The sequence below is a fragment of the Clinocottus analis genome, unplaced genomic scaffold (assembly GCF_023055335.1).
Source record: "Clinocottus analis isolate CAN_PGR_092001 unplaced genomic scaffold, fCliAna1.0.p SCAF_10, whole genome shotgun sequence".
In the NCBI taxonomy this organism is placed as follows: domain Eukaryota; kingdom Metazoa; phylum Chordata; class Actinopteri; order Perciformes; family Cottidae; genus Clinocottus; species Clinocottus analis.
This window is the reverse complement of record NW_027175821.1, coordinates 6,971,121-6,997,638: the sequence shown is the minus strand read 5'-3', so window position 1 is coordinate 6,997,638 and position 26,518 is coordinate 6,971,121. Positions and strand designations below refer to the sequence as shown.

Here is a 26,518-nt window from a genome sequence, read left to right as displayed (position 1 = left end):
GGTTTGAAAAGCTTTTATATACTGCTCGTGCTTGTGAATGAGAAGGCACCAACGTCAGTCGGACCGCCCCTCTTGGCTTCCTGCCAGCGCTGCAGACGTCATTCCCTCTCTTCTCCCTGCCCCTCCCCTCTCCTCCTCTCCCCTCCCCCCTCCCCGTTCCGCCCTCCCGCCTCACCTCCCCCCCTCGCCCCGCCCCCCCAGCGCAGGACAGGGCCCGTGAACAAGCTGGATGTTTCTGTACGTGCGCACAGCACGTACGCGGGCACGAGTCAAGAATGTTTTCACAGGTCGTCTATTTTTTTAATTTTTTTTATTTATCTTTAAAAATACTTGTAGAGTTAAAAAGTTCTCACGTTCCCAAATTATAACCACTCTTATAAAATGTCTGTATGTCACACAAGAAGGAATTTGCCACATTTTTCCATGATGTTAGTGTTTAATTAGATTTCTATTTTGCCTCTTCAGCTGAGAGTTGACAAATAACAAGATAATAAGTAAATATATGCCATGGGGGCCATAAAAGTTTATTCTTTGTTTTTATTAGTCAGAGGTACATAGTGTTCAATGCCCCGAGAGCAAAGGCTAACCATAAAAGTTAATCACTGTATAGAAATCTGAAGTCCAGTAAATTTCCACATGCTGAGAAACAAAACACTGGTCTACCAAGAAGACAACAGCAGATGGAGATCGCTTGCCATGTCCCTTCTGTTTCATTTGTGACCTATAATTGAAACAGAGGAGTTTTTTATCTTCCAAAAAGTGTATTTTAAATATCAAACATTTAACGTACAATCACTCTGGGAAACCCTTTTCATTTGTTGGTGTGGTTGGCTGACTCATGGGCAACACTGCAGTCTCATAATATGGAAGCATGATGATCATTATTGACAGACAAATAGGCGTCTATAGTGACACTAGAAGGGGATGTTTTGAAACTGCAAAGCGGAGTCATGACGGGATTGTTTTGTTGTGAAATAAATGTTTACGAAGCAGACTTTAAGGCGTGCCCAGACACCCTCCCTTTCAATCATTGAGTTTTTGCTCAACAGTGCCTCAAATGTTGTTATCTTATTGCCCGGAACACCCAATGTATTTGTAATATAGATAGATAGATAGATAGATAGATAGATAGATAGATAGATAGATAGATAGATAGATAGATAGATGGATGGATGGATGGATGGATGGATGGATGGATGGATGGATGGATGGATAGATAGATAGATAGATAGATAGATAGATAGATAGATAGATAGATAGATAGATAGATAGATAGATAGATAGATAGATAGATAGATAGATAGATAGATAGATTTAACTATCTACCGATATAAATGAATGGGGAGGCTTTAAGGACAAAAACTTAACCAATCACAACAAAGTGCAAAAACTCTCAGCCGGTTTAACCTCACACTCCTGTGAGATGAGTCAACCGTGTGGCACATGCTGGAATGTTACACACTACAGTGGAGGGAGGCGGGTTAAACAGAGCTCTGAAAACTGTGTGTACCAAACATTTTGTCCTCAAATGCGTTCATAAAGGGCCGGCCTTACGTGCTAAAAATTAGGAAAGAATATAAACAACTGGTGAAGTTGTGAGCAATAACAGTGAAAAGGGTCCTGGTGAACAAACATACAGTTCAACTGATTAAACCTATTGGCCACGATAACCAGTAAAATATGACTATGTATGATCGAAACCAAAACATGAATTGAATAATTAATTAAGTGATGACATTTATTCCCACAAATGTCCTCACAGAATATAAACCTGTATGAGCATGTCTGAAAGTGGGACAGAATTTTGAACCAGAACTTGAGATGTTTCTTTGTTTTGGATTCCCATAATTATAGCCTGTAACCAACTGTGGCTTTCTCACTCAGAAAGGGAAGTGAAACAGAGGACGACACAGAGGCATTTCCTGTTGTCCGACCTCGATGTCACTTGCTGTCATCTCTGCCTATTTACTGTCATTGTCACTACAGGCAACAGCTGAGCCATCAGTGGGAAAACACAGGGCATATCCTGTCTTCTAGTGTCTCAACAAACGCACACGTTATTTGAGATGAACATGTTTCGTTTCATGTATTTATAGGAGTGTGGGGAGAACAAAACAAAAAACATATTTTTTTGACATCATCAAAGCATTATATAGCTCTCTTTTTTCTGGGTTATAATGGGAACCTAGTTTTAAAAAAATACCTTTATTTGATACACGTGATGACAATGGATAACCATTCTGAGAACATTTAGTATAGATAAAAAAGGAAATCCCATACAAATTAACTTTTCAAATCGCATAGTGAGACTAAGTTCTGATGTCTTTAAGGCAATGTTCTCACATGGTTTGGTCCAGAATGCACTGCAGTTCCTCAAACTAGGTTGATAAACTTGTGGTAGTATACTTAAAAGAATCATGCATAATGCACAATAATTTAGACGCAAGCAGATATAGGGTATAAGATAAAATATAATATAATAAATAAATGTTAATTATATCTCCCACAATTATATTCTGTGGTTATATTACATCATAGTGTCAATACCCAGTTGCACCACAGAAGTTTCACAGGAGGAGGATTAACACTTGAAAATGTATTTTACAGTACAGTGTAAGCTACTATTTGATACATATTTATAATATTGGTCACATACATTTGATGTCTTTTTATATTACTTCAGGATGGCTTTTGAACATTTGGCCAAGGAATTACTGATGGCTTATGCACACATTTGTAAAAAGTAAGCCTGTACTATAATGTATCAAAGGATACCGTTACCCTGGATCACCCTCCAACAAGGGGCTGCAGATTGACTTATTTTAGGGCGCCTTACTAGTCCTATACGCCCGCTCAAAGTGCCAGATGGAAAGTGAAAAAATCTGGTGCAAAACATCTCTTCTCTCTATGATTTTAATGTTTAGTGTACATGGTCCCGAAAAAAATAATATAATGCTAATACAAATGAAAAAGCTCAAATTGTCACAAAATATCTATGACTCTTAATTTGTAATTTTCTTCTTTTTTAATATATACATAATTTAAAGAATACAACTAAATACATTTAAAAAATTCTCCTTGGAGATTAATAAAGTACTTTTCATTCATTTCATTTCATTCATTCATGATTAGACCTAAAAAAAAAAAAAGATTTGCTTCTATCATAACGTTTTTAAATATTGGACAGTTTTCAACAAGCGTTTATTAACACCAGTCATAAAAACCTGATAAAAAAAAAGAAACGTTTCGGCCGGAAGAAGAATCATCACAAAGCGGAAGTAGCTTTCAGCCAATCGGCTTTTGCAAAGCGTACTAAGCTGACGTCAGCCCGGTACCGATGAACAACCGGTAGCGTTGAAGGGAGCCGTGTGTTAGCCCGTTGATTGTAGCTTTGTCCGCCAATCCCCCCCAAACGTGCTAGCATCATGCCTTTCGATGTTAGGAGGTGAGTACGGAGCTTCCGTTAATTTCGGATGAGGTATGAAGGGACGGTGGCGGTGTTTATACGGTCTGTGAGCTCCGGATGAATTCACCTAACGGTCGGCAAAGCATCGCCTACGAATGAGCGAGTCCAAGTTGTCACGGTGGTGTTTAACATTTGGCATGTATGGGCTCCATTGTCGCACGAGGCGCAGATTTGTTGTTGCAGTCGGCGGAGTGATGCTCAGGTACGCTCACACGAGTGTTTGCGGGGGTTCATGGCTGCGCAGCGCATGTGCAGACTGCATCATCCATCCCTGATGCATCCTAATATCTGTATGATGTGAAACCCGCCTCATGGGCTGTTGCATTCAATACACATTTGGTTGTAGTCACGTATCAAACAGACTAAACAAACATGACTTCCTGTCTAGTCAACACAAATCAAAGCGCCATAATTATTCCACCAATACACAAACTGGGTAAAAACATCCAGATTGGGTAAGAACGTTCAGATTCACGAGCTACCAATAAATGGATAAAAAATATGCAATAAACATCCAGAAATCCACCTGGCTAACAGAGCGATTCCACTAACCTATACATACCGTTTGATATCGGGCACCAAGCTAATAGTCACACCTGCAGGGCTGGTGAAACTGTCAATAGAGCACTCCCTTCTCAAAATATAGGACCGGCTGTTTGCACTCAGGGGTCACTTCATAACTTGAACTGTGCCAGTTACTCTACCAATTGGTAATCTGGCAAACTCTTGTGGTCGTAGCCATCTAGCCATGCATTTGATTAGAAAGTACAGTATAAGTAGTCAGTTGATGGTCAGTCGTGGCCCCGGACAAGCACACAGGACACTCTTGTCTTCCAGTCCATAGCTGTTTTGAATGTACCAACATACAGGATATGGTGTAACTCTCGTTTGCGCTACATCAGTAGATGATCAATGTATGACGGTTGTGTGACGGCGGGAGTGTCATGGTGTCAATAAGGTCACCAAGTTCATGTCCTGTTCAAAGGCTTCACTCTGACTCAATCGTACAAAACCTGCATCGCAACAGCTGGAAATAGTTTGATTGACTAACTCACTAGTAATTGGTTTCGTCCACTCAGAAATACACAAGGTTAGTCAGCAGTGTGAAACCGTGTAGCAACATAGATTACTGTAGATTACACCGTGAGCTTGGGCAGCGTGTATTCCCAGAATGCATAGCTGTATTTGACTTCCAAATATATTAACCACACCAGAAGTACGTTTCAGTGTTACAGCGTAATTTCTTTTTGGACGGACCAGAAGAGACAAGCATTGCGTTAATACATCTGTCATTACTTTAGGATCGCTGTCTGTGGATCTCTCAAATATTTAGTGTTATTGTTACAGATGGCTTAGTCATTTCATGAAACAGATGGATATTATAGTTTTTAAGGAAACATTACCTAAACAGTAATAATACAGGTCTTTATTTTCAGCTGCGGATTTGGTGTTGTAGGGTGTATTTACGGCGGTAGAATTGCATTGGTTGCAATATGTGTTAGTCAGATCAGTTAATTGTGGGTTTTGGACTCTTTATTGATTTTTTTGGTGAAAATAGAGAAATATATTGATTTTTTTGGTGAAAATAGAGAAATATAGAATATTACCATCTTTAAAATGTAGTAAAAATATTAGTTTGAAACAGAATTTCCATCCATAAAGCAACTATCTTTTTAAAAAAACAACCTGATGTTAGTTCACTCAGAAAGAGTTTTCTTTACGTGCCCTCTTAAAATGCTTCCTCTGTGTGTTATTACTAAATGCGTATTAGACTGGATGTGAATGCTCTGAAAGCCCTTTATCCACCATACATTACCTAAAATGGTAATAACACTGGAATAGCTGAATGTCGTGGCTTTCTGGGCTGCTCTCAAATGGTTTTTCAGCAGTAATATAGACAAAGATCAGCTTCTAATAATACGGATAAGCGCACTGAGAATGACTGAACAGCAGCAGCTCATCTGAATGAATAACTGAAAGGCTTTTATCTCCAAGTTTTATTGACCCTCAGATTATGTCATTTATTGACACACGCAGGTTTAGTTTGTGCTAACCTGATTGTGTAATGTGTTTGCGCCGAGAATAATTAGATCGGGGTGACTTCAGTAAGGGAGTGTCAATAGATGTCATGTCTTTTAATTTTGGCCGTTATGAGGGACTGTTTGCTGTTTGATACTTGACGAACACTTGGGGCAGGTGATTGAACAGAAACCTACGTAAAAGAAAAGCCTTGACACAGCTCGTGATGCGAGATGATCAAAAGTGAGAAGAACATTTATCACAAACATCCGTTAAGTGGCTTTGCTCGGCAAGACATAAAAGAGGATGAACGTCTGACTCACTATGACTCATTTGAGATACGGTCTATTTAGCGAGGGCCTTTGCTTAAAAAAGCGGCCCTGTGGTGTCAACAGAGAGATGCTGGTACACCATGTCTTCACTAATAACACGTGAGCCCTTCTTACAGAAGACTGAGCAGTGGGAAGTGACGGAGGGAGGTGTGTTGACTGTAATTCAGGAAATTACAAACATCAGCCGAGAGCTGAACTCTCAAGAGTGAGCATTAGTATTCATCGGTACAAAGTGTTCTGAGTGGGGACAATTACGTAAAACCGAGTTCTCATCCAACCTGAAAATAAGTAAACCAGAGTGTATTGGATGTGCCGCATGGACTGTTTAATTATATTAAGTAGTACAGTATACGATGCATTTCCATCAGAACATTTTAAAGTGACACACTTCACTGAATGTATTTCATCACAAAACAACTTGTTTTTTTTCTTTTACCTTCATTATTTTATACATTTTCATTTTAGCTCATGCATTTCAAGTAATGCATTTTGATATGTTTTAAATGCTGCCTTGTCATATACAAGTTTAATTGAACAAAGGTGTTCAAAACAACTGGTGTATTATACATTACATTTTCTTTACTGGCTTTATCGTATAATATTTTATTCAAACAAAAATGTGTTAAAACTGCATACAAGTCTCATTATTCATTCATGGGTCATTTCTACGCGTATTTTAGAAACCTGATGGAGTTTAATTTTGATCTGAAATCATTGGTAAAGAGATAGAAGAGCCAAGGGGACAGAACGCATCCCAAACGGGGTGGGAAGTGACAACTTGGCTTCTGTCCAGCATCCAGAGGACCAGTGAGGTGTAAATGTTCACGTCCACGAGTTTCCTGAACAGCTTGAGAGGGTCGATGGTAATAAAAGCAGAACTGAAATCGATGGACAGAATTTAAACTCCGCGGCAGGTCCAGCGTATCATCTGTGGACCGGTTTGATTGATGGCGCCGTGATGCCGTAATGTTATTCTAGCCCTTTAACTTCAAGGGTAATTCAGACCCTGTGTCCAGACTGCCCGGGGACAGATGTACAGTAACATCCATCTGAGACTATTTTTAAAATTCACATGCGTGGCATCAGTTTCCATCTCACGTCGCGAGGGACCAGACGAGTGAGATTTAGTTTCCTCATATTCAAATTTAGTAGTGGGAAACTGTGACTGCTAAAAATAAGTGTTTTTGTGATCCAAGAAGTGAGGATCTTAAAAAGTGTTTGCAAGGTGCGTGCAGTGCGCAATTATTTTACATATAGTGTGTGTGTGTATATATAGTATTTGCAAACGAGCTCAGTGGTCTCTTTTTAAGATTCAGACAAGCTCCAAGTCATGGCCTGACCAAACCTGACCGATTTGGAGTTTAAACCGTTTTCTTGGCCACGTGGGTCACATATTCTCTCTCCAGGTGAGCACGCGAACCTTGAACTGAGATCAGAAATATGGAAATCAACAACACTCGACTCTAAAAGGTTTTCACATGACGATGGTGTCTGGGTGGGGAGGACTGGAGGAAGGAGACCCTCCCTCTGCACGCCAGAGCGTTACATTCAGGAAATGTGTTCCTCTAGATGTTATTCTGATGCTTATAAAGAGGGACCCCTCCCTGAGTCGCCCCCCACCCCCACCACCACCATCCCTTGTCCAGGCCCTATATATCCTGCCAGCTACCAGCACTAACTGATCTCACAGTTATGGGACATGGGCGCAATAAGTTAGAGGTGGATGTGGACCAGAGAGCAGAATAGAGATGAAGGAAAGCGGGCCGCAGTGTTTAGGATCCAGGGGTCGTTGAGCGGCAGACGAAAACAAAGGAGTGAAAGCTGCGGTAAAACAAGAGAAGCAGCAGGGTCGGGGCCGGACAGGAAGCCCTCCCTCCCACTTCCTCCCCCGTCCTGCTATGCATCAGCTGTGATTATTTCACCGGCCGCTCTCTCGGTGGAAGAAATGCAAACAGATGTGAGTGTTTTGGAAGGAGATGAGGAAGCGGAGCGAGTGAGAGTGGAGAAGAGGGAGTGGGAAGGCCGGTCGGCGATGATGAAGTTTGGGGTTCGAAAATGTTTCACTGCCCAAAAAGGACATGCGCAAGAACTCATGAACCTAAATAGTTTTGGTGTTGAGTAGCAGATATACTCTCCGTGTGTGTGTGTGTGTGTGTGCGTGTGCGTGTGCGTGTGTGTGTGTGTGTGTGTGTGTGTGTGTGTGTGTGTGTGTGTGTGTGTGTGTGTGTGTGCGTGTGTGCGTGCGCGTGTGTTGCGTGTCATAGACCTTTGTTGGGGTCAGGTCAGAATTACAGAGCACACATTCAGACGAAGAGGTGTTACCCTGTAAAATGTGTGTGTGTGTAGTGGCCGGGGTGTCTGGACCTGTTGTGTATGATGGCGTTGGTCCAGAGCTAACATTCCACCACTCTTTCGTAATAACGCACGGCTTTATGGGTACAGAGTGTTCTTCTTTTCTCAGCACGTAGTGTTTACGTTTTCTTTCTTCTTTTTTTTCTCACTCCCCTTTCCCTTTCTTCCTTTCTCTCCTCAGATTCGATATCTACAGGAAAGTGCCAAAAGATCTCACCCAGCCCACATACACAGGAGCTTTCAGTGAGTAGTCCTTCACCACAGCCGGCCCAAATTATGAGCTTCTATTTTTTGTGGGTTTTTTTTTCTATTTGGATATTTTGTTTAATCAAGTTTTAGTTGCTCACTTGTCCACATATGTATGTTGGGTTAATTTGTATGTGAGTAATTTAGTGCAATACTCTTCTACTCCCCATTTAGTCTCAAACTTAAACTACACTTTGTTTCTTGAAGATCGATACCACTCTCATGTCTGGTCATATAATATGAAACTGCGGCCAGTTGACTGTTGGTTCAACACGGCCACTGAAAACGGAGGAAAAACAGCTCGGCTCGTTCTGTTTGAAGGGAACATGAATCTCTTCCCAGCAGCTTATAACACATTTACACCTAACCAAATGACGAGTTTTATTGTTGTTTTTCCACTTCCACTTATGCGCGTATTAAACAAATGAGAAGTAATGCGATAATTAGTGCGCATGAGAAGTGCTGGTGGTCTGATGGAGTCACAGAGACAATGTTGCCGTTTCCATTTTCTGTGCCAAGCTTTGCAAAGTAGCTGTTAGTTCTAGCTTCATATTAATAATATTAATACTCACATTTCATACAGTGCTTTTCTAAACACTCAAAGACCCTTAACATAGGACAGACAAACAGAACAAAACAAAAAATAGAAAGACAAAGGAGCAAACAAATGAACAGAACATCTTTGGAACAAAAGAAAATGGGAGAAGCTGCTATGGATTGAGTCATGTAGTGGAGTGTAGGGCACAGGGGTTAGCAGGTGACTTTTTTATATTAATATCAAAACCAACAACTTGTCGTTTCGACACTTCTGACACAACAATTATTATTTAGCATACTGTGTAGTTTGAAGCAGCCGAGTGGCGTGAAAGGTTTGGGCAGGTGAGATGTTGACAGTTGTAGTTCAGGTACCTGCCTGTCCCAGCACAGCCTGACCTAGTAATTCAGCACAGGCAGTGTCTGCCTGCAATAGCACAAACTAATACAGGATGTTATTAATCATCTGCCATTGTCTAAAGCACCGGAGCGGGAGAAGACTCAGTGGCAATTAGATCACGAGTTGTCCTTGTCATTCACAAGTAATTGGTTCATCCTGGAATTGTAGTGATTGTTCACTTCAAAGTATTACACACACACACACACACACACACACACACACACACACACACACACACACACACACACACTATTACTGGTTATCATTGGTGAGCTGATGAACAGAATGACGAGCCCCAGAACCAAACTGATGACAGCACGGATAAGCCGTGCTGTCACTGAACAGTTTAAAAACGGATTACAAACGCCTTCCTGGATGACAGGGAAGAGAATGGTTTGCTAAAGATATACACAAAAATTGTTTCCCCCCCCCACGAGGAAGTGGATGGAAGTTCTTCCTGTTCCCAATCAACACCCTTCCTGTCTCCATCCACTGTCTAGGGCTGAGGGCATTGGGTTGACTATTAGACTGTTATTGCTTCACCCTCGGCAGAGCAACTCACATTATGGCTTGTGTGGTTCTGAGGAGACCAGAAACAGCCTCCCCTCTTCACAAAAGGCCAAATATTTGACCCTGCCGGCTTTTGTTATTCTGTTTTAGGGCCACGTTTACTTTGAACAATAACAGTAGTTTCGTAGCTCTGGACACGATGTATCAATAGTTTCCGACGTCACTGTCTGATTCATGGTGTTACTGTATTCGATTATGTGTGTCACAAGCTCTCTGTTAGAATAAAGCAACCTTTTAAGCCCATCTCGTGTGAGCACTGGGAAGGATGGGCTTGAGTTAAAAGTTCAAAATCAAAACCATTCATGTGAGGTCTTTTGTAAATCATTTGGCTCGTCATTATTTCCATTGTGGGGCTGTTGGGAGTTTGAAACGGTAGCAGCCCATTACGCTGATCTTTAGTAATCCTCTTCCAGTATTGTACCCTTTGAAGAATTACTGTATGTCTTCTTCTGAACCTGAATTGATGACCTATGTGTCATAGAGACACTCCCTATTGTTTGTTAGTTAAACATTACCTTATGCAAAGCCGCCGCAGGTTTGGCCCTGCCAACCACAAGGTCATGTGACAGTGAGATCCTAGGAGACAGTTGCCACGTAAACACGCCTCACCTGCTGAGTGAGAGCTTTCTGACCTCGGCGCTCGTCATACCGGATAAACCACAGTTGCGCCGACACAGATCGGTTACTTCCATATTTATCTTAGTAAACACATGACAACGTTTTATGTGACCTGATTAGTTTGACACATGAAATGAAACAGGCAGCCTGAGCTTCTCCTTTTAAGCTGCAGGCTTTATTTAGGCTCAGACAGAACCAAAATACTTATTGTTTAAGGTTAATATTCCTAATTTGGATTCTGTTTTGCTTTCAGTTGACTCCTTTAGTCAGAGGCATTTTTGGTCTGAGGGATTGTCAGTGTGTGAGTTTTTCGAAGGAAAACCCAAAAAAGAGCTGTTTGCAGGACTTGCGTAGGGTGAGCTCACCTCTTTTAGTGCAGCGATGCAGTAATGGCTGCCTGTTGTGCTGCTATTTAATGTATAATTAGTGTAGCGGGGTCTTTGAAAAACCTGCGTAATGGGAGGGTTAACACCGCCAGTAAAACTACTATTTAGGGACATTTTGTATGGCCGCTGTGATTTCATTAATGTGAATATCTTAGGTCAGCCATTCCTAAAGGCTGGAACAACCTGGCTCATTTGGTCTGCATCGCCCCTTGAAATGCCGGTTCAACTGGAGATTAGTGCAAAAATAAATGCCATTCAAGTAACATCTGCAGTGACTTAAGTGTTTAAACAAGCTATCCATTCTAACTTTCTTTCTCTCTGCCCACAGTTTCCATCCTCTGCTGTTTCTTTATCCTCTTCCTGTTCCTCTCTGAGCTGACGGGCTTCATAGCCACAGAACTGTAGGTATCGCTGCATCAAATCTCAGAATAAGTGCGTGTCGTGTGATCTCCTACGACTGAAACGCAAACGTCATGAGGAGAATTTGCTGGTTGCAACATGGGTTCAGGGTCTGCTGAAATATACGAGATGGGGGAGTTAAGGATGGATGTCAATGCCCTCCATTATAATGTGTTCTCCTCAGTTAATGTTGTAACCAATGAATAGAAGCAGTTTTCTCAAAGGAAATTGTCTTTGTGCATGTATCAGTCTCATGGTCATGTGTAATAAGGGATGACTTGGGGCGGTGGTGGGTGGGTGGGTGCGGGTGGGGGGGTGTAACAGGAAGGAAATTACTCTAACGGAGATGCACAAATGTTCTCTCCATGCATGTTGGCAGAGATTGAATCTTCTGTTTTTTCTTTTTACTCGACTCTTTTTTCCGTCTCATTGAAAAGTTCAAGCTTATCTAACCATTGCTCTCTTCTCTGTTTATTCCAGAGTAAATGAACTGTATGTGGATGATCCAGATAAAGACAGTGGTGGGAAGATAGAAGTGAGTTTAAACATCAGTTTGCCACACTTACACTGTGATTGTGAGTATATAATAATAATAATATACACAACCTTACACCATTTCTTTGCATTACATTTCCTGTTTGTGTGTTTTTGTTTTTGTATGACCCTTTTTAAAGTCTTGTTTTCCTGCTTTATCCGACAGTATTTTAATTTGTTTTTTAATTTTACTATGCTAAATAAAAAGATAAATGATGCCTTCGATAGAGAAAATGACTCTTAAAGAAGTAGTAAAGCTACATGCTAGTTTGTATTCACGGCTACCCAGATTACACCAGACTTTAGGCCAGCCTCCCGCCCGTGTTTCTTCTGTTCTATGTCGTGCTGCTACACAGACCTAATCTGAGTTTCAGTTGCCTCTCGGCTCCTCTGCTGTACTTCGATGTCGAAGAAGTGGGCAGGACAGAGCGCAGTCACGGGTTATTTGCTCCTCGTGACTCCCATCAGAAACTATGCCCAATGACACACACATGTGCCCAAATCGGCGAGGCTCTGGCAGCGCAGAAAACACACATTTGTTCGATTCCAGCGATATCCAAAAATGGCAAACGCTATTAAACGCTTGCGTGAAAAATGAAGTCCGGATTTCAGCAAGAGAGGCTTTGGCATGCAGACACACACACACAGCTGTTGGCCATGTGTTTAGACGACCTCACTCACGGCATGCCTTAACAAAGGCCGTCTCATGCCGTTTCCAATTAAAGCTCACGGTGATTGTATGTATGGTGGTTTTGTTTATTTGCAGAATTTAAAGTCTTTTTTTTTTTTTTGCTGCAGAAATGTGGGGCCCTCCTTAAATACACACACTGGTCTAACCACTCAGCAGCTGTATGTAATGAGTAGAAACGTTCCTCGGCCATCCTCCCTGCGAGTTAATATTGTACATCAGTTTATTTTTCCAGGCCTCCGAACACGTTGTCATCCGTTACACATTTACTCTGAGGGAGAAATCATTTCATCACGGAAAAAGCTGTCATTTTCATCCTTTTTTGCTATTTATCTGCTCCGCTCTGCTGTTCCGATTTCAAACACCGTCTCCCTCCACTGACCTTTACGGGTTGCCAGGTCTTGATTTGTGATTTAATGGAAAAGCAAGACTGCGTGTAATAACCTTATAATAATGTGCATTTCCCCCCCCCCCCCCCTCTCCTCCGATCCACTTTACATGAACACACTTTCAGTTCTAAATGTCTTCAAAAGGACACACAACCAGCTCAGACGCCCTCGCAGTGGCAGACTTAACTTGCGTGCTGTATTTTGAGACCGGGTTGGACGGAGGGGGAGTTGAACTTGTCTTGAATGTCAAAGGTCAGACAGACGGCATGTTTAGCACAGGTCCAGCAGACGTCCCTCTCTGCACTGCTGGCCAACGCGCAGCGCAGCCCGGCTCTGAAAATAGGCCGCTGTCAGTGTGCCGACGCACGGCGGCCTGCAGGAGGAGGGAGAGTGAGAGGGAGGGAGAGGGGCAGCGAAGTCTAGATGGAAAAACACAGACAGGCAGGATAGGTGGTCTGTTTGGACTCTGTGTGTTTACTCTGCAGGTCACCCTCTGCAAAGTCTCTCTCTTTATTCTTCCCTTCCGCTGTTAACAACTATGTGATTGTTATTTGACTGTGAAAGAGCAGCAGCTTATGATTATTCATCTTCATCAATAAGTTCTTTGCTTGACCAGTTAATTGTTTGGTAGATAAAGTGTCCCAAAAAAAACTGGAAAAATGCCTGGTAACTATTTAGAATGTTTATTTTGACATGTATTCATAATGTTGTGTCTGTGTAAGACTAAAATATAGGTCAAGATTATTGTACAAAATTGCACAAAAAAAACCGCAGTTATGACAAATACATTATTAATTGATTATAGAAAAATGTTAGTTGCAGCCCTGTTTGGATATTGTTGCTTCACAAATTATTCAAGATAATAGCTGATTCATTTCTATTGTTTGACTAAATTGCCGAAATTGTTTGGAACCGGCATTAGAAACCGTATGTTATTTTTGGTCATATTCTCTCTTCTTCAGTCGATTTTGAATAATCTCCCATGCCTCCCTGTTTCTTAAGTGGTGGGTTTGGACATCCAGGATGAGATGGGCCGCCACGAGGTCGGTCACATAGACAACTCCATGAAGATTCCCCTCAACCAGGGGGATGGTTGTCGCTTTGAGGGAGAGTTCACCATCAACAAAGTAAGGCCTCCTCCCAGCATAGAGAGGAGAAGACACACACACACACACACACACACACACACACACACACACACACACACACACACACACACACTGTATGAGTTTTAAATTGCTGATCTGCCCCAGAAAAAAAAGCCAAAGTTAGCTATTTTCCTGTGCCCAGTAATTACGTTACGATGGATTGGATATGGATCTTTTGTGGGACATAAACTCTTGGACTATATGTTGTTTATTTGCCTTGCACTTGAGATCGACATGGAGCCCCCCGTCTGAGACGAATGAAGCCAACCTGCTTCCTCCAGTCTAAATTGAGTTATGTTAAATTTATGAGCTCTGGGATCGGCTTCAGTTACATCTGCAGTCTGGGCCCCGAGAAGCCCTGTTTGTCCCACCGCCATCTTGTGCGTCAGTCTTTCCAGTCCATTTAAAATGATTAACCCAGCAGTGGTACATTTAACACTCTCGCTTGTGGAGTATTTGGAAATGCGTGAAACGTGTTAAAGTGGCTTTTTCTTCCGGAGACGAGGGCCATTTGGTTTCCAACCAATTGCGTGTGTGTGTGTGTGTGTTCAGACTTGGCCATTAGTTAACTCAATGTGTTGCAGGTGCTCACATTAACGTGTGTGTGTGTGTCTCTCTCTCTTCAGGTACCAGGGAACTTCCATGTGTCAACGCACAGCGCTACAGCGCAGCCCCAAAGCCCAGACATGACCCACAACATCCACAAGTTGGCCTTTGGCGAAAAGCTCCAGGTCGGGACTCGCACTGAAACACACTATGGGAGAAAAATGGACAGATAAAATCAACAGTATCAAGGCCGAACACAGATCTCTTTTTTCTCTCTCTTCCTCCCCCTCTCTTTCTCTCTCTCGCTCTCTCTCTCTCTCTCCCTCCCACAGGTACTTAAAATACAAGGAGCCTTCAATGCTTTAGGAGGTGCTGACAAACTGTCATCTAATCGTACGTATACACACTGCACACATACTCCTCATATCCACAATGATGTGACTTTACGTAAGGCATGGTGGGACGCAATGAAACGGGACACCTAGTGGACGTCTTTTGAATCCAAAGATGAAACACAGCTGAGGATGAGAAGTCTCCAGGCGGCTGCATCGCGATCAAAACTACATCCATTTGTGTAATGTTTGTTCTCTCTCATTGAAGTAACTTTACTTCTCATGCAGCTCTGGCCTCACATGACTACATCCTGAAGATTGTACCGACGGTGTATGAAGACCTATCGGGCAAACAGAGGTTCTCCTACCAGTACACAGTAGCCAACAAGGTGCTGTCTCCCTCCCATTATCCCCGGTTCTTTTTCTCCCGTCACCCGTTAGCTCTGACCCTCGATGTCGTATGTTGTGTTTGCGCGACCATCCCAACATATGGCCAGAACGTGTTTTGCCGTGTTAAATTGTGCACTCACACGGAAGTGAAAGCTCACCCCTAGTGACTGGAAATGCTCCCCAGAAGTCAACAAACCATAAACACACTTCCTAGAATTGTGTTGACGTACAGCTGGTTTGGAGTAATAACAGTGCAGATCAGCTGTGAAGAAGATTATTCCAAAATAGGCATGAATAAAGAACAGTGCACGAATCGCTGTCTCTTTTCTTCTTCTTCTTCTTTGGGTTAATTCATGTTTTTTGTTTTGTCGCTGTAATGTGATTTTTAAAAACATTTTTTTTTATGAATTCACTGACATCAATGTCATCACAAAACAATAACATATTGAAGCCGCCTACTTACTTCATCAGATCTATTGAGCCAAGATTCATTTTCAATGAATCATTAATTACTTTTTCGTGACTTCATCTGAAAGGTACTCTATAATGAGTCATAAACGCCGCCGCCGCCACCGGAGATAAGAATGAAATAACAAGATTGTTCTAAATTAATTTCTAAACCTAATGGGTCTGAACGCCTCAGTGTTTATTAAATCACATTCTCTCACCATGCGCAGCTCCAAAACGTTTAACATTTGAAACACGCTTTTTTTTTCCCCCACCCACACAGGAGTACGTTGCTTACAGCCACACGGGCAGAATCATCCCGGCCATCTGGTTCCGATACGACCTCAGTCCAATCACAGTCAAGTACACGGAGAGGAGACAGCCCATCTACCGCTTCATCACAACAGTGAGTTTATTCTCCTCTGGGATTTAAATGAAGTCAATTTATTTGAATTCAGTCTTTAAGACGTCTTAAATACAGTTTAAACATAATCGGAAAATGCTTGTTGAAGCCTCGTTACACATCCACTGTCTTTTCGCTGTGGTTGGGTCTCCCCCAACTGTTATGTGAATACGCAGCTGTTGTAAAGATGCACTAATTTTATATTAACATAAAAAACAAAAGTGTAACACAAAAGTTGTTGCTTGTAGTGAGAAACCTACAGTTCCCCCCACCAACTCTTCCAAAAAGTTTTTTCCTCTTTCAGCTCATTGTTTTGGATTTCCAGCTGGCAGCCTGACGGCTTGGGTGCACTCTTATCAACGGTTCACGGCTCTGATAAAGTGACTGGTTGCTACCTGACCACCAAACAGCAGACAGACAGAGTTAGCAGCTAGCTGGTGGACAAAGTGGAGCATTTATATCCCTCAGAAGTTGGTGGAGACCAAAACCGAGCGAAAAGGAGTAAATACAAAACTTGCATTCAATTGTTCGGATGAGAATATGGATTCCTGGATAATAAATATTAAGCTAAACCTAGTAGTCGGTGAGCTTGAGAGACTGGAAAAAGACAGCTTGGCTCTTTCCAAAGATCGTTCGAAAAAAATTTAAAAAAATGTAATTTCACCTCCTGAATTATTGTTTCTCCTCCTCCTCTCCCCACTCGACCTTGTCAGTTGAGGAATTTTGTCTGAGCCATAGCACGTCATCAGCAAGGTTTCCTGCTGACTGATAATGCGGTCGGGATTAAATTGGCTGCCTGGCTGATGATCTAAAATATGTTCTACTGCTCTACACCATTATTTGTCTTTTGACTTGGGGTCTGTGATGACCTGGCATGCTTAGGACATGACTGTCAGCATCGTGCAACTATGAGTCATGGTTTAAGATTGTGAGTCAAGCTGCAGCAGGACTTTTCGCTGGATTCCAGCACATCCTGAGATGTCGTAATGTATCATTGTGATTTAACACGATTACAAGCAGCTGATATTGAGCCGTTACCAATCCGAGGGGAACATATCAAAGTTCGGGGAAACTGACGGCGGCTTGTGTTTCCTGTAGATCTGTGCCATCGTCGGCGGGACGTTCACAGTCGCAGGAATCATCGACTCCTGTATATTCACCGCTTCAGAGGCCTGGAAGAAGATTCAGATTGGGAAAATGTCATGAGGACAGCTTCCCCCCTCACCCCCCCGGCTTCCCCCTACGTCTTATTTATAAGTGCAAAGTTGCTAGCCTGTTAGGTAAATCCAATCCTACTCTAACCCACTTCCTTTTGGAGATTTTTTTTTCAAGGCGGCCAATGGAGTGGCTCCGGCACTCGATCTAACTAGCTGGCTCCGCGGCGGCGTCTCGGTTACTGAAGCTCCTCTCAGGCTCCATCTGCTCTGGTGACGTGTGGACGCAGACTATCGCATGTCTTCTTCCTCCGTCTTCAGTGTCCGGAGACGAGAGGAAACTCTTTTGTTACTGTGGAGATGAAGGACTGTGTGCCTGGGTATTTGAAGAAGTACCTGATTTTCTTTGAAGTAAAAAAAAAAATTTAAATAAAAACTGATATTCAATCTTTTTTTCTTTTTTTTTTTTAAATGAGTTGTATCATGTGACACAAATCTGCACATGTATTCAATCACAGGGCATTTTTCAAGTTGTGGCTGAATTATTTACAAACAGACCTAATTGTGTTTAAATTAATTTCAAGTAAAACAAACAAAACTATCATTCTAACTGCACTGCGTTTGTTTGTATGCCAAAAAAGGGAATTATCGTTTGAGGGAAGTGTTCTGGTTATTAAGACTAAACTGAACTTTAAAGTGTTTCTGTAGGTCACACTGTCCATAAAACTGGTTTGAATCATGTGCCATTATATTTTCAGCCCATCTTATTGTATCTCCAGTATTCACTGCATGTGCCTTTAGGTTATTTCCTCGTCCACTCTTCAGGATTTCCATCAGCTTCTTCCATGTGCCATTTCAATGACTGTTGTTACAACTTCCTCTGTCGATTCACTTTTTAAAACATTTTTTTTTTCATCATTGTTTATGTTTCAGTCAATTTATACAAATATTTAATGAATGCTGTTTGATATCCTAGCTTTGGGCTTTTTACAATCCATTTGAATTTTTGCAAAAATATGTAGTGAGTGTCTTTTTTTTCTAAGGCAATGATTTATTTAGTTTTCCTGTTTGTTTTTTACACAGTACGGAAAATAATTGAGTTTCTATGAAGTTGTAAATTATATGGATGATCTGGTTTTGTAAGAAGATAATTTGTTGGCCAAGGCTTTTGTCCTCTTTGGTAATTTTTCTTTCTTTTATACTGCTGTTCAAAAGAACTCTGACGAGAACAGTGATAATCACAAGCCCTCAGAAACTGGTCTATCAACTGTGAAGGTCATCCACTTCCTGTTCCGTCTCAAGTTACTTTGTAATGCTATGTGTTCCTCGAGTAAAGGTGCCGTAGAAATCACTGTTGTATGCTCCATGTGTTCAGGTTTCTGAAAGCCAGCCTCCAGCAATTCAACATGTGCTACATTTCATTTGGTTATATTTCCTTAGTTTTAAAGATTTGGTCCGCAAATGTCAAAGGGAGTACTATCCCCATGTATTATTTCATAATAAAGCCTAAAATGGTTAAGTCCGGGACTGCTGGTTTGAACAAAGAGGTGACCTGTTTCTTTAAAAGAGAATTATTTCACATTGAATAAACTGACAGTTTACATGAATTTATCCAGGTACCCTCATCAACAGTTATTCATGAGAACTGAAAATGGAACCTTTGAAGCTCTGATTTTAATGTGTGTGTGTGTGTGTGTGTGTGTATATAAAGAGGACTTTGCACCCAGAAGCTGCTCATTTCCCTCAGCAGGCAGCCAGAATCAACAGCCTGCAGGTTGTCGATTGTGATGCGAGCATGTAAGAGGGTGTTAAACTGTCACAGCTGTCATCACGCTGACGTCCAGCTCCGATAAGAGGTGTGACTCGCTCCTTTTTATTTGCCCTGGATCGCTCTGTTTTACCTTCGTCACTTATTCCGTGCTCATGGTGTCATGTCGTAATTAAGCTTCTCCACCTCCACGAAATAACAAGGTACACGTTTTTATTGCTTCCCATTTTAGTCATAATTTGTACAAATGAAGGAAGAATACTCTGTATATAAAAGATAAAATTATAAATGTGAATAGAAAATACTTGTTTCTGTCGTAATGCTGCCACCCAGTGGCCGGTTAGAGGATCTTCAGGCACATATAGCTCAGTCTGTTTTGTTGAGGCAGCAGCCCGAGAGGAGAGAGGAAGAGATAACTAAGGTAAGCTCTGGTCATAAGATCTATCACCCGATCTTTATTTGTAAATGACACGTCACTACTTAAACGTTACTAAAACCTACACGCCTTCCTTGACCCACTTTTTAAAACCCCCTCTTTTCTCTCGAGCTGCATCGTGGGTGAGATCACACGTTGGAGGAGGCCAGGCAGGGGACATCAGGCGAGGAGAAGAAGTCGCAGAAGCCTTCCTCGGACAGGTGTCCGTACTCGTTGTTGTAGAAGGTCTGTCCTGAAAGCTGGCTGAAGAAGTTGGGACGGTGCCTGGAGCTGCCTGGGTCACTGCTTCGCCCCAGGGAACCATGGGAGGCCGTCAGCGGCTCTGTGCTGCTGCTGCTGTCCATGCGACTGGGAGAGCAAAACAAAACTAAAATCAGGATATACAGTGTGGAGCTGTACTGTAGGTATGCTGCTTATTCTGAGTTCATGAAAATATGTTGTTTCTCTAAGGGGGGGAAGGACCAAAGTAACTCGGGTCTATCTCTAAGCGCTAAACCTGTAACTGCTAAAAGTGGAATTTGGGACTCAGGGTATAAGTCTGGTGACTCTGTCAACAAGACCAGCTGATCCTGCGAACAAATATGCTCTGTGTTGCCTCATGTAGCTTATTTCTCAACATAGAGCTCCATTGTTGTCCAAAAACTGTTAAAACGCATCAGAGAGCCGCGCTGGGTGAACATGTGCACTCTGGCTCCAGAAATACTCACGCTAAAAATAGTCCTAAACAAATGCACAATTTAGCCATATTTTAGTTACGCTTGATTAAAAAAAAAACACTACTGTTTTTTCTTCTTTTGAATGAAGCCATTTTTTCTTGGTCTTCTGTTGGATTCGGTGGGGCTCAGTGCACAGACAGGGTGGGAAAGTTAGAACGTAATGGTCTTTTTATGAGAGTAGTTGACAGTAACAGACATATTGGACTTTGCAAGCCTTATTCTGTATGTGATCGCACTCTCAAGCGTGATAATAAAATCTATATATCATACTTCATAAGGTGGTTAAGACTGACCTGATGTGGTAATAATGAACAATGCATCATCTAATCAGAGTATATCTTTCTGCTTTCTGAAAACACAATTTTGATGCAACGTTGGACCACTTTTTCTTGCCGTCCTTGTCGATGCGGTACTCGATCTCACTGTTGAACAATGGAGCGGATGGTTGGTGAAATCCTTGTGTCTGATCGGCTTTTCTGGCTCCAAGTGCATGTGAATATTCATGTGATCACGTCAGAGCTGCTCTTAAAGGTTCCTCCTACATCTTTGCAGTAAGTAGGAGTGAGTTGCTGGATAAATTAGTCTTATTCTTCTACTTTCCTGCTCATTATTGAGCCTAATTCTCCAAACTGTCAAATGACTCAGACTGCCGCTTCCTCCTACTTACCCAGCTGATGCTCACCTCTTTTGCAAGACTACTGCAGCTTCAGCCCATAAGCTGTGATTCTTACATGCCTCAAAGCAGGAGAGAATGCCAGTTTTCTCATACTGACTGTACTGCGTCTAAATTCCTGGCTGTGAATATGTTCTGCCTCAGTTACGGACGGCACTATCGACCACAGCTTTTGTATGAATAACCTTTTTGAGACGGCACCCCTGTGCTTGTGTTCAATTCTTTCGAATTCTTCGGAGGCCAGAACCATCCCGCTGTCTGTCTGGTTATCCTGTGAAGACACACAGTGAGACACCATGTGAATACAAAATGCCTTTGGTTGACCCCGTTGCTATGTCTGCAACTATTTTTGGTGATTACCAGAGGAGAAAAATATTTATAAAGTCGAATGGCATTTGCTAAATGTCACCGGTTACATTAATCAACAGTTGATAAGAAGATAAAGAGCTTACTTGAGGAGTTTTTTGTGGATACATCCCCAGGGGAAACTCGTCGAACGTCTTCACTGTGGGCTGGCATAGTTTCGAGGGTCCCACAAAGGCACAGCCGGAGAAGGGCATGCAGTTATAATACCTGGTCATGAGGTAAATAAATGATTATAAGCTACCACACTAAATACCACAAGTCAGATTCGAAGCAGAAAAGGTTGTTTTCAGTGAATCAAATTGCAGTTTATATTTATATGTTGTATGTGCTGTGAAAAGGTTGTCAGCTGTGTGATTTGATGACATATTTAACCAACAAAATGATCTTCTTATCTGCAAGTTCAATAAGAAGTCCCCATGTGTGTCACATCATTAACAAGATGTGGGGGGCGGGGAGGGGCTTTAAACATTACTTTATCTCAGATTTTTGCCATAATGGATTGTAAAATGTACTTTTACAAGGACAATCTCACCATGAGGTACTTTTACAAGCTTTACTAATTTAGTAGCTGGATGTTGCTGTGAGACTATTTCCTATTGTTAAATAAACAGCTGTTTCCAAATTCCTTGAAAGATTCCCTGTTTTCATGCCTCCGCTAAGGCAACAGCCGTGACCAGAGGCATTATGTTTTTTGGCTTGTACCTCATTCTGTACGACCATCTTTCCCATTAGCATGTGGTGGTTAAGTAATACAGGATAAACATGTCTTAGTACCTGGCGGGTAGAGTGTTGCAGGCCAGTCTCAGTTCCTCCTCAGATGGAGGGCGTGATGAGGCCTGTGAGAAGCCATCATCCTCTGAGCTTTGTGAGTGGTTCAAAGGTATGTAATCCTTCCCATCCTGAAGGGTCGTCGGAAAAGATTGAGATTCAAGGATGCAAGACCTGGAGACTCTTTTCAAAACTCACTTGCACACGCTACAATTAATGTCCTTCTGGCAATGGACTCACGGGTAGGCTGTTGTCCTGCAGCAGGTCTCCCAGGATCTGAACCAGGGCCGGGAAGGTCGGTCTTTGTTTGGGCTCCCCGTGCCAGCAGGCCAGCATGATGCCGTATCTACCAGCAGAGAGCAGCACCGTCACAACAAGAACACCAGCGAGGTCCTCCACCTCGCTGACTCACTAATAGAGCTGCAAATCTGACTCTATTTACTCTCCTTTATGAACTAGTTAGTCAACGTTATGATATTCTCATTTGCCTTTGGGATGGGTTTTTAGCAATTAGAGGACTATGAATCTTACTTGACAGCAAAAGATGAGAGAAAAATGAATCAAAGTCTCGGCTTACATTTCGGGGGAGGCAGTCTCCGGTGACCTCATCCGCACGCCATCTTTCAATCGTTTGCAAAAGTCTTCGTCGATCTGTACTCCCGGGTACGGAGAAGCACCTGAGGGAGGATTAAAAGACGAAACTTTCATTAAGATATCAGATATAGGAAAAACTATTTATTGTATGAGATGGTATTGAAACTGTTAGACTTTCATACAAAGAACAAAATGAGTGTCTTTACCCAGTGAGAAGATTTCCCAGAGGAGAACTCCAAAAGACCACACGTCACTCTGGCTGGTGTACACTTTGTCAAAGATACTCTCCGGAGCCATCCACTTTAAAGGCAGACGAGCCTGAGAGAATAAATGGAGTTTAATGTTTGATCACAGACGGGTAGCAAACCTGGAGCTCAAAAGCGTAGCGACCGCGAGGATGCCGTACGTTGCCTTTCCTGACATAGTCGGGGTCTTTGTATATGTCTCTGGCCAGGCCGAAGTCACAGATCTTCACGATGTTGCTCTCTGACAGGAGAATGTTCCGGGCTGCCAGGTCTCTGTGGATACACTGCGGATACACACATGACCACACATGCATCACAACCAGAACGCGCGTGTCACTGAATGTTTGTCCGAGTGTTTGCGTGCATCGATTCCACCTTTCTTTCCCTGATGAGTGAATTACAGATATGATTTAGAGTCAGGAAATAGCAGTTTCTTCATAAACTGTTGCTGTGTGTGTGTGTGTGTGTGTGTGTGTCAGTTTGTAACTGGGACTGGACTATGTCTCGGCCAGGCAGAGCTTTGTGGAATCCCTGCGATAGCTCCAACATCGTTCACGAAGCTGTCAGGTAAACGTGCCTCCAGGTTCACGATGGTGAGTCATTTAAAGACAGACATTCTGCTTAGCGTCCGGTCAGATTGTTGATATTCATTATAAATTATGGCCGCTTTTGGTTGACACCATTTAAGTGATTATTCACCCGATCACCAGAGGCTTGGTACGTGAGAGCAGCTCACCAACCACTAGGCGCAATCCAATAAAACCAGAGACGACCGTTTGGATGTTTCTTCACTTTTTGGATACAGTGCTGATGAATAGAAAAAAAAAATCTCAGCTGATTGAGAACCAAAAATAAATGAAAATATGTCCTCTTCAAAGAACATTAAGCGCACATTAAATAATCAACAAATGGGACAATTAAACTGTTCCTTTCAAATGTAATCAAATGCTTGAATTATAGTTTTGGATTTAAGTGAATTCCATTCATTTATAATTAAGATTCTAAATTCTTGACGATGGTTAAATTGATCAATTAATTGTTTAAATTGTAATCAGATTTCATTTGTTCGTAATATCATTTCATTAAAATTGTTGTTGATTACAAACATATTTATTTCTAATCTAATTTCATATCACGCAGGCTGGCTCCCCTTCACACGACTATGTACTAATTCAAATTGATTTCCCATTAACCGACAGTGACTGTTCACCTGACAACCAATTACTTTCAATTCAGGAGCATGATGTCATCCATAGCGACGGAGGTCAACCCCATCCCTCCTCTCTGCTCAAGAGTTCTCAGCTGTCAGTAGCTCTGTGAGTCGCTCCTTAAATTAGCTCTAAGAGGACATTTACTTAGAAGAGAGTATTTTTTTTTTGTATCTCAGTCGATCAATATGTCTTTCCCCGCTGCCTGAATCCATCCTAAGCTGTGTCCCGATACGACATCACATGATACCTGAATACACTACAGACGTGTACTGTTTTAAACGGAGTCTAAAACAGCAAAGTGTATATATTTCTGTATATCATCAGAAATGAATGTTTTTCAATCATGTGGCAAAGGACATCAAACTGTGACAATTTACAGCAAGCAACATGTTTTTCGATGGTACATAGCTCATGTTTTGTTCCACCATTAACCATTCACAATGTGTCTTAAGGTTCTGCGGCTGTGAGTAGTTTCTCATGTTCCTGGGTGCGCTGCATTATTGGTACTTGTGTCTATCAACAGCACATGCAAAGAGTATGGAGTATATTTGATTGAATTATACTATGCTCCCGTTGAACACACTGCATACTCGAAGCCTGCTTAGCTACAAGACAGGACCGTGACATTGCTCCAGGTTACAACCTAATGCCTGCTGACAATTCACTAAAGCTCATTCATTAAATTAAAGTCTTTGTACTGCTGACGATTAACCTTTCTGGAGGCCAGGAACTCCATCCCACGAGCCACCTGGAAACTGTAGCAAATTAGGTCTTCAATCGTCAGCGGAGTTTTCCACAAGTCCTCCACTGGAGAGAGAAGAAGAGAGAAAGTCGGTCATGGAAAGATAAAAGAACGGGAATTGAAAGGATCTGCTCTTGTGAATTAAAGCAGACTCACTTTTCTCCGCTGTGGGATTCTCACTGGGCGTGTTGGACGACGGACTCTGAGGATTGATGAGTGGGGAGGAGCGAGGGGGGGGCGGGCCGGGAGCTCTTTGGTCTATTTGACCCGCCTCGATCATCCGTCTCACCTGGCTCTGAGTTTTAGGAGAGCGGTCCTGAGTGGGAAACAATTCAATGCTTCGCCTCCATTATTAACGACAAAAAAAACAATTGCAGAATATATGTGCGAGAAGAAAATATTGGTCATTGGAGAGAAGACATTTAGAAGAAATATAGACCCAGCTAAAGCAAAGAAGAGTATCTCTGTGGCCATATTATCACAGCAGAACAAACCGATAGAAAGGGGTATTGCTTTAGTGTGTTTTAATACCCTGTAAGGGAGGAAAAACTCTCTCTTTGATCGTAGGAAGTTAGACAGATTCCCGTACTTGCAGTATTCCACTATCACCATCAGTGGACCTGTTGATACACACGATTTAATAGTCAGCTTCTATCATTAGAGTACTGTATGAGAAAAGGCATAAGACATATTTTAACTGCTCACATTATTTTGTTACTTGATAAAAGTCATTTAATAAGCTCTCTGACTCTTTTTGGTGAGCTTACTTTTTCCGACCACCCGGGGTGAGCTGAACGGTTACGTTTCTGCTTTTGTTTAGGGTAAACAGGGTTAAACCATTCCAGATGTGCGCTCCACAAAAATGTGCTCTGTGGGTCAAAATGATGTACTGACATAAAATTAGGTGTGTCAAAGAAAAAGAGAAGCAGCTGTTTGTTTTTCTACATTACATTTGCTTGAAAAAAAAAAGATGCCCGGGGTGGACAAAATAGATCTTCAGAGTGTAAAAAAGTCCCCAAAAAGACAATGTCTAAATTACATTTTCAATTTAATATTCCAAAGGAAACATTCTCCAAAATCATGACGTTCTCATTTTTTTATGAGACCTCACTGTTACAACATTGCTGATATAACGCATTATCTTTATTGTAAAAGGTGTAAATCTCACCATTTGGCTTGGTGCAGGCTCCTAACAGGTTCACTACATTCAGATGGTTACCAATGTGAATCAGTATCTTTAACTCTGACATCAAGGCCTTGTGCTCACTGGCTGTAGCTCCGTCTGAAACACACCGGTGGAGCATTATGCATAACATACAGCTTGTTTTTATGTTTGTATTGTTCATCTACCAGGTTATACAGTATATATTACAGGAAATGCTGTGCATCTCAGGGTGACACAAATCTCACCCTTCAGCATCTTGACAGCTACTGTGTCCAAACTGTTGCTCTTGCTGACGCTGTAGATCGATGCTTCGATTACTTTTCCAAAGGCACCGTGACCTAAAACCTTTCCTACGTCCGGAGAAACCACAGAATATTCATGCTCATTGATCTACGCAGGACTGGCTTGGGTTTCATTGCAATACAAAAACAGTCGCAGTCGAGCAGTTGCAAAATGTAAATGCATTTGGCGTCCATGTACA

At 42.0% G+C, this 26,518-nt stretch overlaps 2 protein-coding genes across 3 annotated transcripts in view; one reads left to right on the top strand and one right to left on the bottom strand.

Annotated features, from left to right (window-relative positions):
• The first annotated feature begins 3,304 nt into the window (after window positions 1-3,304).
• ergic1 (endoplasmic reticulum-golgi intermediate compartment 1) lies at window positions 3,305-18,704 on the top strand. Its single transcript, XM_068595866.1, has 10 exons — window positions 3,305-3,445; window positions 8,351-8,412; window positions 11,252-11,324; window positions 11,803-11,897; window positions 13,936-14,060; window positions 14,708-14,812; window positions 14,960-15,020; window positions 15,248-15,348; window positions 16,080-16,202; window positions 17,298-18,704. The coding sequence occupies exons 1-10, from the start codon at window positions 3,426-3,428 to the stop codon at window positions 17,403-17,405; spliced, it is 873 nt and encodes a 290-aa protein (XP_068451967.1). The 5' UTR covers window positions 3,305-3,425; the 3' UTR covers window positions 17,406-18,704.
• Window positions 18,705-19,368: 664 nt separating this feature from the next.
• The window catches only part of flt4 (fms related receptor tyrosine kinase 4), a 38,050-nt gene continuing 30,900 nt past the window's right edge, over window positions 19,369-26,518 (bottom strand). Inside the window, exons 18-31 of one of the 2 annotated variants that reach the window (XM_068590417.1) lie at window positions 26,283-26,387; window positions 26,041-26,154; window positions 25,404-25,492; window positions 25,029-25,188; window positions 24,843-24,937; window positions 23,081-23,203; window positions 22,881-22,992; window positions 22,658-22,757; window positions 22,321-22,426; window positions 22,087-22,211; window positions 21,399-21,519; window positions 21,132-21,217; window positions 19,641-19,905; window positions 19,369-19,492 (exon numbers count right to left, since the gene is read on the bottom strand). In XM_068590417.1, coding sequence (XP_068446518.1) covers window positions 19,686-19,905; window positions 21,132-21,217; window positions 21,399-21,519; window positions 22,087-22,211; window positions 22,321-22,426; window positions 22,658-22,757; window positions 22,881-22,992; window positions 23,081-23,203; window positions 24,843-24,937; window positions 25,029-25,188; window positions 25,404-25,492; window positions 26,041-26,154; window positions 26,283-26,387 — 1,556 coding nt within the window. In that variant the 3' untranslated portion in view covers window positions 19,369-19,492; window positions 19,641-19,685. Of the gene's footprint in view, window positions 19,906-21,131; window positions 21,218-21,398; window positions 21,520-22,086; window positions 22,212-22,320; window positions 22,427-22,657; window positions 22,758-22,880; window positions 22,993-23,080; window positions 23,204-24,842; window positions 24,938-25,028; window positions 25,189-25,403; window positions 25,493-26,040; window positions 26,155-26,282; window positions 26,388-26,518 lie in introns of both variants that reach the window. The other variant, XM_068590408.1, reaches the window with a different exon arrangement.

What these genes read in the sequence shown, in the direction of transcription:
- ergic1 (XM_068595866.1), top strand. Translation starts at nt 3,426, where the DNA reads ATGCCTTTCGATGTTAGGAG. An exon ending in CACATACACAGGAGCTTTCA is followed by an intron (nt 8,413 to 11,251) that starts GTGAGTAGTCCT and finishes CTCTGCCCACAG; the next exon opens with TTTCCATCCTCTGCTGTTTC. An exon ending in AGTACACAGTAGCCAACAAG is followed by an intron (nt 15,349 to 16,079) that starts GTGCTGTCTCCC and finishes CCACCCACACAG; the next exon opens with GAGTACGTTGCTTACAGCCA.